Source organism: Myodes glareolus, chromosome 4 (genome assembly GCF_982192425.1).
Source record: "Myodes glareolus chromosome 4, mMyoGla1.1, whole genome shotgun sequence".
Taxonomy (NCBI): domain Eukaryota; kingdom Metazoa; phylum Chordata; class Mammalia; order Rodentia; family Cricetidae; genus Myodes; species Myodes glareolus.
The window spans coordinates 30,456,415-30,468,937 of record NC_142029.1 but is presented as its reverse complement, the minus strand read 5'-3'; the positions used below and the strand labels follow the sequence as shown (position 1 = coordinate 30,468,937).

Genomic DNA, 12,523 nt, shown 5'->3' with positions numbered 1-12,523 from the left:
CCAGCTGCAAAAGACAGTTTATTTTACTGACATTCTTCACTCTGAAAGAAATAAGCTCACGAAACAAATTTTAAAATATTTCAGATTTCTTTTTGTCTCTATGCTATTATTATGCTAAATCTTCAAAAGTTCAGAGTTTTAATATTAATCAATGGAATTCTGATAATACAAGTTAAAAGTACTTCTCAATGTTGGTAAAACCATCTCTGTCTAATTTATATAATTTAGCCTTCCAGAAAGAGTGTTAATGTTTTAACCCAGGATCAGTTTTGAGTCCCTAAGCTTTTACTATGACTCAAAGACTTGAGTTCATTGCTTTTTCTACAATGTGGATTTCAGTGCAGATTACAAATAATGGTAATACTAATATCTCTAAAACTTTTATCTCTTTCTGTAAACTTAAAAAAAAATCACGTAAGCTTCATGAAGTCAACTTGGACCCATCTTTTGTAGATCAAACAGACTCAGATAAGTACTGCTAAATTTCCCCACTTGCCTATTCCTGAGGGAGGGATCTCTCTTCCCTGGTCTTGGAACTTCCCTCTTTTAACTAGCAGGACTGTAGACATGGAAGTTTCAAATATATACCCCAAATTTTTCCCTAAACTCTTTACCTTTTGTCCTGAGACAATATCTGTTCCAGAGATTTTCAATCAGCTGAAGACTGTAAACTGCTCCAAATGAGCAAATCCTAGATCCTTCTGATGGAATTTCTGACCCCTTGAGCCCCTGCATCCTAGATGGCTCCCAAGCCACCTATTCTTCCCTAGCCCCAGGTGGTCTCACAGAACCCAGGCATCCTTTGGTCATCATTCCAACCTTCCTGGACTCCCAAAACGATGCCCCAATTTCAGCAGGAAGTAGTTATAGAAGAGATTAATTTGTTCTTTATCATCAACAAAAGACTGTAATGTTAGATCTTAAACCCTGAAAAAGTCTCACTAAACACTTCTCACTGTCGTGTCCCCCACTTCTCCCTCTCCCTCCTGCCCCCACCATACACACCTCTCCCTCACAGGGACTGGGCTTCTGCTTCCCTTCCCCCAGTCTTGTCTCTATAGAGCTCAACCATTTTGCCTATACCGCTCTCTTGGTCTCTTGGCCTGGGCTGTCTCCCTTGTTCTCCCTCCCCCTCTTTCCTCTTATGGTCCAATTTAGTCTGCTGGCCATGTTCATGTTCAGCCTGAACTCTTCCCTCTGCCTGCTTTCTCCATTATAGCAACAATGAAAATCTCCAGACTTTAGGAGTAGCTCTGTCCTCCTCCTTGTATTTCAATTTTTTCACTCCTTGTCCCTTCTCTGTTTTCTCCTTGCTCCTGCCCTGCTTTCTTCTTGTCTGCCCTGTGACTAGCCAGCTTATAAGTAGGCACTAAGCTCTCTGGAGGTTTTTCTGAAATAAAGCATGTACTCTTGTTCACTCATTCCCTTGTCTTTCTTTCCTTATAGTCCTGAATATTTTCTGCATTAAAGCTACAAACCCTGATTTGGCCTGAGTTAAAGTCCTTAAAAGATTAGAGGGACTTCTCAGGCAACAGAATGGAGCTGCTCTTTCTTCCTGTCCCCTTCGATAATATGGCCTAATAAGCCTGTGCTTATGAAAAATGAAAGTTTATGTTGACATGAACACCTATACAAAAATATTGGCAGTGATTTATGACCATTAATAACTGAAAACAATTCAAATATCCTTCAGCATAAACAAACTCCCACCGTGCAATACTACTTAGTAATATAAAGAAGAATTGGCATAGATGAACCTCAAGACCATTACACTAAACATTAATAAATCCAGACTCAGAAATTATCAAACTATTTTCCAGAAAAGTTCTTTGCAAGTCCCTTCAGAACATTAGCAGTCTATAAGAATCTCAGTTCTTCATTTTTTTCTAACAGTTAACATGGTCAATCTTTCTAATTTCTGATGGTCTGACTTGGCCAAATAACCAAATCTTGTTGTTTTGTTTGAAACAGGGTCTCATTATGTAGCCTCGAATTCACTGTGTAGATCAGGCTGGTCTTGAACTCACAGAGATAACCCTGCCCCTGCCTCCCAAGTGCTGGGATTATAGGCGTGCACCACCATGCCTAGCTATATTATGTTTATAATATGCATTTTATTCTGGCTAGTTATATTGGTCATTCATTACTTTTTAAAGATTTATTTTATTAAGTTTAGATTGTGTGTGTGCATGTGTGTACATACGAACCAGGTGCCTGCAGAAGTCAGAGGTTGTGAGATGCTCCACGGGGGAGTTAAAGGCAATTGTGAGCTACTCAACAGGGGTGCTGGTACCCAAGTTCTGGTCCTCTGCAAGAACACTTTGCACTCTTAACTACTGAGCCATCTCTACAACCCCCGTCATTTATTTTTACTGTGGTTATTGTTCATTCAGGAATCCCTGCGAAATGTTTGTCCAAAAATTGTATTGCTTAATTTTAGATGCGATACTCTATTATTTCTGCCATATTTTACTTATTAGAAGTGAGTCAGTAGGTCTTTGAAGTGGGAGTCCCATACTTTCTCAAAGCGCAGTGGAAAAGCCAGGAAAGCAAAAGACACACACCCAGCGAAAGCCCGCCAAACCCCAGTCTGCGGTGATGTAACTTCCGCCCCTGCGCGCTTCCTCGGGCGCCCCCTGTTCCTGGCTCTGTCCATTTCCGGCATTTCCAGAAAACTCCGTTCGGCTCGAAGAAGCCGCGCTCTTCCGGGAAAATGGCGACTCCCGCTCGCGCACCAGAGTCGCCGCCGGCCGCGGAGCCTGCGCCCGCCGTGGGCCCCGCCGCGGAACCCTGCCCGCCGCGCCAGCCGCAGCCCGTGCACAATGTTCTCGCTGCCCCGCGGCTTCGAGCCCCCAGCTCCCGAGGACTTGGGGCAGCGGAGTTCGGCGGAGCTGCGGGAGAGGTTGAGGCGCCAGGAGAGACTTTTGCGCAACGAGTAAGCGGTGGCTCGGGGGAAGGCGGGGGGTTGGGGATGCCGGCGACCGGGATGGGGGGGGGGGGATCAAGGACTAGGCCCTCGGGGGTCGGGATCCAAGGCCAGCCCCTCGCTCCCCACTGCGGCCTTTCGGGCGAAGGTGACCTTGCGTGCTCAGGCCTCCTGGCCAGGCCCGTGCTGCGCGCGGCGCGCCACCATGCTGCCTGGCCCTCACTAGGCTGCAGTGCCTGCTTGATTCCGTGTTCCCACAACGGCTTTGAGAGAGTCTGGGTACCAAATCCTCTTGGCCAGAACGTGTTGATTCCTCCTTCTCCATCTAGAGTCCTACACATTCCCAAACCAAAGGAGATGGGGAGGACGAGCTGTAAAGAGTGGCTAATTAGGCCTGGAAAGTTTCGTTCCCCCGAAAACGGGTAGATGACGATAGCTGATTTTTTTTTTTTTTTGGGAAAGGCAGCTTTGTTCTGGAAAGGAATTGAAGTAATAAGAGGCAGAAGACACCAAAAGGATATTTTCCGAGAGATTTTCAGCAAGGGGGGAAGGGAGCTATGAAGGCAGCCGAGGGACTGGGAAAACTAAGTATTGGTGGAATAATTTGGAGATAAATATGTGTTCATAGTTAACAGGTGGTTGAAGTTTCTGGGGAGCCGCAAGGATAATGAGAAAATTGGAAGAGAGGAATAGATTCAAGGTTAATTTTTTATTTCGGGTCTATTTAATTGGGGGATGGCAAACGTTTAGTTAAAAGCCAACTGATGAAACCCTGAAAAATGGGTGCCAGGCTCTAAGGGGAGAAGGCTGCAAAAGCAGAGGACCCTAAAGTGCAGAGAGGCATTGATACCGTTGAAAATGTAATGTATGAATGAATGTGTGGTACGCCGATGAATAGAGGACCTAAGAGGTCTCCATTTGTTATGTAACCAAAGAAAAGAACCAGAAAAGGGAATTTCACTGAGCGCAAGGAGCTCTTTGCAGAATGGGTTTCTACTCGAGACAGGTAGATGGGATGTTTATATTAGCAATAAATTCAGTAAATTTACCTTTTGATCATGGGACCTTTTGTGTGTGTGTGTGTGTGTGTGTGTGTGGTTTTTCGAGACAGGGTTTCTCTGTAGCTTTGGAGGCTGTCCTGGAACCAGCTCTTATAAACCAGGCTGGCCTCGAACTCACAAAGATCCACCTGCCTCTGCCTCCAGAGTGCTGGGATTAAAGGCATGTGCCACCACTGCCCTGTTAATAATGGGACATTTTAAAATTCTTTTTGTTTGTTTGTTGTTTTTGTGTGTGTGTTTTGTGTTTTTGAGACAGTGTTTCTCTGTGTAGCTTTGGAACCTGTCCTGGAACTCGCTCTGGCCCAGCCTGGCCTTGAGCTTAGAGATTTGCCTGCCTCTGCCTCCTGAGTGCTGGGATTAAAGGCATGAGCCACCACTGCCAGGCTCAGTTTTAGATTCTTTATGAGTTACTGGGCATCCCTAAGGGCTCCTGTTTATGTATACTGAATCTAGAATATTACCTATTTATCAGAAACAACTAAGCAGTCTTTCAAACACAAAACATGCAAGTCCATCTTCCTCTGTAAGATAGTGATGTCATCCCATTATGTGACTTCTGGGAAACCTGATGTACTCACCTTTCCCGACAGAAATGGCAAACAGTGCCTTTGACCCAAAAGAGCCATTCTTCAGCCTCATTAGGGTTCAGAGATCTTTTTTTTTTTTTAAACCACTGGTCTTTATTTTTATTGTACTGGTTGACTGTTTTCCTAAATGTTTAAGACCAGAATTTCATATTTTTAGGGGGCTCAGAATCAATGTGTGAGTGTGCAGAGATGAATTTCAGTTGTTTCTTATATGTGCCTTCAGGTAGTTTTGTATTGTGTTCTTTATAGCTTGGGTTTTGGCTGCATCTTATCATGTGGTCAGGTGTGAAACTTTCCATGGGGCAGTCGATGTCTGGGCTTGAAGAATTTCAGATTTTAGCTTAGGAAGATAAAACTTTTATTTCTGAAATTCTGATTTGATGAAATAATTACCCATTCAAAGCACTCCCTTGATGGGGGGCGCATAAGAACAATTTTATCTGTTTGGTCCCTCCTGTCTTTTCTTCGAGGATTACATTTTGTCTTTTAAATACTATGTTTTCATGGTTAAAAACATGGCTCTAATGCATACGTGTTGGTTTCTTTTTTGCATTTGACAGAAAATTCATTTGCAAATTGCCCGACAAAGGTAAAAAGATCTCGGACACCATCGCCAAACTGAAAGCTGCCATTGCAGAACACGAAGAGGTTAGAGCGAGAAGTGAACTGTTTCATCCTGTTAGTGTAGACTGTAAGCTAAGGCAACAAACAGCCACAAGAGTTGATACCGACGTAGACAAGGCCCAGAATTCTGACCTGATGCTTGATACTTCATCATTAGTTCCTGACTGTTCCTCTGTAGACAAATCATCCAGAACAACCTCAGAAACACAAGGACCTGCACATCTCACTCCCAAAGGCAATGAAGAGGCTTTGGAGGCTGGCTGCACAGTGAACCCGGGTGTAGCTCCCGGCGGCAAAGCCAGGGCACCCTCATCCGAAGTTAACGAACATCTCCCCCAACGCCCTGTTTCAAGTCAAGTGGAAGACATTTCCAGTGGCATTGACAGTCTCTTTATCACTAAGTTGCAAAAGATCACAATTGCAGACCAGAGTAAGCCCTCAGAAGGAAACACCAGCACTGAGAACGTGCCAGGACTCCAGAGTGAGACTCCTAAGAGGCCTCATTACATGGAAGTGCTAGAAATGCGAGCCAAAAACCCAGTACCCCCTCCTCATAAGTTTAAGACCAATGTGTAAGTGTCAGGAACAGGCTTGCTCTGAGAATGTTGTGTGTGTGCTGTGAGTTTAGGAATGTTATGTGTGTGATGTGAGAAGCGTAAGCAGGAGTGAACATACTGTGAAAATAAATCAGCGTGGCTCTACTACAGAACTGTTTTTGGGAAAATGTTAGTTTTGAAGGCAAGTTATTAACAGGGTTTTAAAAAGCAGATGGGGAATAGTGTGTATCAAGATACTTAGCCAGTGTTTCATAATAAACACAGTGGGAGGGCAGATGGATCATGGCTTTTTTCAGTACCATTTGCTAGTATCCAGCTCCCCCTCAATTGCGTTGTAAGCTGAGAGAAGCAATTGCAGGAACTAATGGGCCCCTCACCAGCAAAACCAAAACCAAACGAAACGTGTTCACTACAAGTAGACAGCAGAGCTGTGGGGCAGGGTGACGTAAAGATCTTCTTAAAGAGGCCGGGTTCTAGAGGGCCACTCAAGGTTTCCAGATTTGGGAGAAATGTTAAACTAGATGATAGTAGTTTCCAGGGAAGGGAAGCTAAAAGGATGTTTTTAAAAATTAACTAAAAATAGATTTGGTGGAAATGGGGGAGAAAAATCTTGCATTTAAGCTATGTTTCTGAGAAAAAAACAAGAGTTTTTTTGAGGAGAAAGGAATTGTGTTTGTAGCATTTAGGCCAACTATACAGGGTAACTGCCCTTCTTGACATACATAGGTGGTGTCAGACACAAAGGGGGAACATGGCTGGCACTTATTTATTTATTTATTTATTATGTGTACAGCGTTTCTTCCATGTATGCCTGCATGTACCAGATCTCATTATAGATGACTGTGAGCCACCATGTGGTTGCTGGGAATTGAACTCAGGACCTCTGGAAGAGCAGTCAGTGCTCTTAACCTCTGAGCCATCTCTCCAGTCCCCTGGCTGGCATTTTCTTAGAAAGCTTCCAAAAGCCAACATCATGTTTGTTCTTGCAGAGACTTTAAGCTTACTCCACTAACTATCATTTTAACCTTCAGTGGTTTCTTCTGTTTAGAAATCCAGGTCCTGGTACATTAATTTTTAGCTAGAAAAATAAAGGTGTCTCGAAGGAGTTTCATCTTCTGTGCTGAGAACTCTGTCTTCCTAGGAGGTCACATTGGAAGGCCAGGGTGTCAAAGAGTAAGGTGGCCCAGTCATGGTCATGTGGCTAGGAATAGCTTGGAAGGTGAGGAATGAGCAGCGAGGGCCACCAAGATTGGTGAGTCGGAGAGTGAAGGGGCAGCCTGTGCATAAAAGAGACCAAGAGAAGCTGCGTCTGGCCACAAATACATGGCATTGGGCTTGTGTATGAGTGGAGCTTTGTGTGCACAGTGAGATGAGGGTGTGCTAGCAGCAGTTCTCAATCTGGGGGTCATGACATCTTTGGGGGGGCTCGAATGACCCTTTGATAGGGGTCACATCAGATATCCTGCATATCATATTTACATTATGATTCATAACAGCAAAATTACAGTTATGAAGTAGCAATGAAATAATTTTATGGTTGTGGGTCACCACAGGAGGATTAAAGGGTTGCAGCATTAGGAAGGTTGAGAACCACTATGCTAGTTTCTTTGACCTTCCTTTTTCTGATTTGTGTACTATCTGAATATTAGAGACTGCCTCATCTGCTCACGACTCTGCAGAACTTCCTATTTTCATGGCCAGTTAGCTATAAAACAGGACCACCTGAGTGTTCAGTGACATCTCAGGTTCATTTACAGTGCAGAATGCCAGTTCCTTCTGAGACTTACACATTCATGAAGTTCATAGTGACAGTACTGTCTCATACATGACCACCCTGTCCCCTGTACCATCTCCTGTCCTCGGTGGTTCTTTGACCTCACCATCTTTGAAGGAGAAGGTTCTCATTTCTGGGGCTATAATTGTCCTTCTAGCCTTCACTTCCAACCCTCCCTTCAGAACTGGTCAGTCTGTCAGTGCCTATTTTATATTCCTTTTACTGGGTATTAAGCTCTTTTACAAGTGTTGTCTGGGTGAGCGGAAGGGGAGTGTAAGGTGTGAGGAGGAAAGGCAGGAATCTGTACATCACCTATTGTCAGCACTGAACATGGACAGACTTCATTCTTTACCCTACAGAAACAGTAGACTCCTGGGATAAAGACCATCTTTGTGCCCGCTTTTCCTTACTCAGGTTACCCACACAACAGAGTGACTCACCAAGTCATTGTCAGAGGGGTGAATCTCCTGCTTCCTCAGAAGAGCAGCGACGCAGAGCTAGGCAGCATCTTGATGACATCACAGCAGCGCGCCTCCTTCCGCTCCACCACCTGCCTGCACAGCTGCTCTCCATAGAAGAGTCGCTGGCCCTGCAGAAAGAACAGAAGCAGATTTACGAGGTAGTTCTGGAGTCTTGGGTTTTTCTTGTTTGTGTTGGCTACTGCTTCAGGAGTCAGAAATTACCCTGGCTGAATAGAAGGATCAGGTTTTAGAGATGTGCTACTAGTTTTCAGTCACAAAGTTGCTAGAACTATAGGAAACTTCAGTAGTAATTCACCAGTAGACCCAGGGAGAGGATTGGAGTGATCTGAATCAACCTGCTGCTGCTGCTGGGACAGCATATGCCTCTCTCCCATGTGGCAGTGTCTCAGTGACCTGCCTAGGGAGACAGTTCTAGTTCCGTCTCCCACAGTGCAGGAGCCAGCCCAGAAGGGCAGGAGATCATGCTGGGTTGCCAGCTGCTGGTGGGGTGCTTGAGACCATTATTCATGACCCTTCCTGCTTTGGTCTTATTCAGTTTTATATAACACTGTATTTTGCATAGAAGTTTTGAAAATGGATATTAAGGTGTGGTGGTGCACACCGTTAGTTCTATCACTTTAATTCCAGCAGCTGGGAGGTAAAGGCGGCCAGGTCTCTGAATTTGAGGCTAGCCTGGTCTACACAGCAAATAAATGGTGAGACCTTGTCTATAAATAAAATATATAATACTGATATAGTTTGTGTTCAGATTAGCAGGATGGGAGAAGTAACTGTGGAGATTAGTTATGGTTAGATTATAACATTCTGAGTTTCTGGGAAAGAAAGAGTCCGTCCCGTTGTGTCCGGGGGTTCCCCCCCCCCAGCTCCTGAATTGTTTAGTTGGATTTTAGTCAGGTTCCTGCATCTTCTAAAGTCAAACTAGCTTTGACTCTGCTTGGCTTTTCTTAAACATTCAGCTGACATGGACTGATATCTTTATGGGCTAGAGGAATGGCCTTTGACTTGTCTCTAGGGGTAGTTTAAATACCTGTCTTGAGACATTTATAGGTTAAAAACCCTTCTGAAATGGGTTGGCTTGACAGAATAGTAGTATAGTAGATACCAGTTATGCCTACCCATAATGTTTGTGGGCTGAGGTATGGGGTTGTTGACGTTCCTGAATGTGTAGGGATCAGGTGAGTCAGAGATGAGCCCTGAGGCCTACCAGTAGTTGGTGGTAATCCTTATGCGTGGAAAAGTCCACTGCCAGTCTGAAACTTACCTGGACCTTCTTGAGTGTTGGTTTCTGTAAGACTTATCAGGGAGCAGTCAGCATGCAGCTTTAATGTCTTGGCTCTTTTTGTGCCTTTGAGGTATACTCTTCAAACCTAGAAAACATGATTTATCTAGAGAAGAAAGTCTTGTCCAATAGAGACATTGGCACCACGTTGGTGATTTCTAACAGGCAGCTGGTTCAGTGTGTACGCAGCACTTAGTATATATGTCTGTTCCTAGCTGCCGTAGTGCTAATTTGATTTCTCAGCTGTTTTAATTGCACATGGCTTGTTATTGGAAGTCACTAGCAACTGCAGCAGGCTGACAACTCTCAGACACATCACCCCGTGTCTGGCAGGACACAGCTGTCAACTTCCTGTATTGCCAGAGACAGTGGCAATTATGCTCCTTTTCCCCAGGTCATGTTGAAATATTGTAAGGGAAGCTGTACATATGTAACTTGGGCTTTATTCTTTTTTTTCAAGGAGATGCAGGCAAAGCTCGCAGCACAGAAACTAGCTGAGAGGCTGAATATTAAAATGCAGAGCTACAATCCAGAAGGGGAGTCTTCAGGGAGATACCGAGAAGTGAGGGACGAAGATGATGCCCAGTCCTCGGATGAATTCTGAACATGAGCACCGGGTGAACTCTGAACCTGACTGTTGAGCCGTCATTGCCTCATAGCAAACTTCCTAACAAGTATCAAGATCAGTGTCAGACCTTGTTGAGGGACAACAGTTTTTAAAGTTACACAAAGGTAGCTACAAATAAGAACCCAGCTTGTCTTTCCGAAGATGATCTTCATGTGCTTGAACAGTTTCATATTTGACATTGTGTTTGACCGTATTGTATTACAGTTTTGCAGTATGTTGTGCATTGGTCTGATATTTTATTGTGAGTAGAGCACACTTTTCTTTAAGATAGCTGCTTTTTCCTTATTCTTACTCTTATCAAATAGCATTGCTTATATCCCTTCTGGTGAATACTTAGTTATCCCAGGCACCTAAAATCAGTTAGGAAGACCTGGTTCCCTTTCTGGAGAAATGAAGGGAACAATCTAGAGAATGGTACGCATGCTTGCATGGAGTTCCTGAGATGCTGGTGTGAAATACTGTGGAAGACACTCAGATTTTACAACAATGTTTATTTGCTGCTCCTGTCTTCTTTTGGGGTGACTGCTATCTTCCTGTGATGAAGATGGAGCACCTTGAGGAGGTGCTGGATGGGGAGGGTCTTCTGAGCTGGTGTGGGGAGCTGCTCTTGGCTTCCCCCGGCTCCTTGCTGTCTTTGATGATAGGTCCATGTACAGGGCGCTCGTGTTTGGTCAGGAAACTGGTGTTTTCTGAGAGTTTCGATTGAATTGTCGTCTATTGCTTTCTTCCTTTTTAAACCCAAAGAGGTGTTTATAGGCTTCAGAAACCTCAGTCTCATGTATGTACACATTTGTGTTGTTTAAAATGATCATATGATCATCTCCAGCAAAGATAACAGTATGTTATCAAGAAACCTTGGTCTATTATGTGGAACCTGTAAAAGAGAAATAAAATACCAATCAGAGCAACTTCATATGCTAATGGTTTGTGGTACTTGTTTGAAGTTTCCTTCTTTAAAAGCTGTGTTCGTACGTGAAAATGGACGGAAAACATTTAGGTTGGATACACATGTGAGGGTTCCATAGTGGGTGCTTCTAGCTGAAGTAAGTACTTTCCATATCTCTCCCACTAAGAAAAGGCTGCAGTAAGAACTAGACAGAATCTGTGGTTTTTAAACTACTAATAGATTGTTCGGTGTTCTTTATCTCTAGAGTGAACTAGCGTTTCTGGATGGTTGGTAAAGGAGAAAAGGAGAGCTCATGCACATGCATGAAGTTACCGAGTCCATCCTGTGAGCTGACCATTCCATCTGCTAATATTTGAGTTTTCATTCTTTGACTTCCTTTTCTACACAGTCATTTTATGCATATTCTCAGTATGTTTTGCTTTGCTAACATTTTCCTGTATTAAATGTTTCAAATCTCAGCCACAAAATGCTTTTCATGACTGCTCCATAGCTTTTTAAACAATTGCATATTTCACTAAGTGATGATAGTATAATCAGTGAATGGTGATGTGACCAACACCTCAAAAGGTCCTCACATCTTGCTTATTCCCAGACATTTTTTAGAAATGAACTTGTTTCCCGTGGCGCTGGGGTTGAGCCTAGGCCCCACTGATGTGCATCACCGGCCTCAGCTGACTTCAGTTTTAAAATATTTATTAAATGTATTTACTTACTATATACAGTGTTCTGTTGGCATGTGTGCCTGCATGTCAGAAGAGGGCACAGTATCTTAATATAGATGGTTGTGAGCTACCAGTGGGTTCTGGGAATTGAACTCAGGACCTCTGGAAGAGCAGCCAGTGCTCTTAACCTCTGAGCCCCCAACTTCATTTTTGAGACAGGGTCCCCCCAAGTTACTCGGGTTGAGCTTTTCTCCTGTTTCCACCTCTGGGGAAGTTGGGGTGACAGGTCTGCACCCTCAGACACGGCTTAGAAGTGAAGCTTCTAAGTGAGAATGGTCAGTTTTTGAGGATCTTGGTGTGTGTTACTCACTGCAGAGATTATTTATAGTCTTACTAGAAATAAGCATAATTTAAAGTTAATACTTAAAAGAGATTTGCAAATTCAATAATTACTGGAAAGGGCTACATTTAAAATACATGTTTCTGAATGAAGTGGATTTTTTTAATGTTACTGGCTTACTAGGCAAGTGACTGCTCGTCTTTGAAGAACTTGATCTGAGAATGACTTTATCCATATGTTTGCAATCTTTTGAAGACTTTGCCCCTTTTCCTTGGCTTCTCAGTTCTGATGAATAAGAATATCCAACTTTTCACCCTTCGTCATACAATTATTTTTAGCGGACCATTTGCCTTTTAATATAGTTTATGATGTTTATCTTGGCTTTATCCGGGAGTCTTCCTTTGCTTGTATGCTTCAAAGAACTTTTTGTCATCCCCTGCTCCCATTGTGTGCCCATTGTGGTGTCCCTACCCCTCTCCCATCCCCCTCCCATCTCCTGTATGTTGTGTATTATGCCCATGTCGTCCTCCTCCCCCCACTATGTAGCTCTTAATGTCCTGGAACTCACTGCATAGACCAGGCTGGCCTCGAACTCAAGACAGTTGGGGGTGTTGGGAGTAGAACTGGCATCCTTTTCAAGAGCAGTATGGGGTCTTAACTTCTGAGCCATCTCTCCAGTCCCTTTATTCATTTTTT

The 12,523-nt window shown here is 43.7% G+C and overlaps 1 protein-coding gene across 1 annotated transcript; it reads left to right on the top strand.

Annotated features, from left to right (window-relative positions):
- The first annotated feature begins 2,716 nt into the window (after window positions 1-2,716).
- Polr2m (RNA polymerase II subunit M) lies at window positions 2,717-10,839 on the top strand. The gene is made up of 4 exons (XM_085689321.2): window positions 2,717-2,935; window positions 5,135-5,770; window positions 7,944-8,148; window positions 9,751-10,839. Exons 1-4 carry the CDS (start codon window positions 2,823-2,825, stop codon window positions 9,892-9,894), a joined length of 1,098 nt encoding a protein of 365 aa, XP_085545447.1. The 5' UTR covers window positions 2,717-2,822; the 3' UTR covers window positions 9,895-10,839.
- Window positions 10,840-12,523: the final 1,684 nt, after the last annotated feature.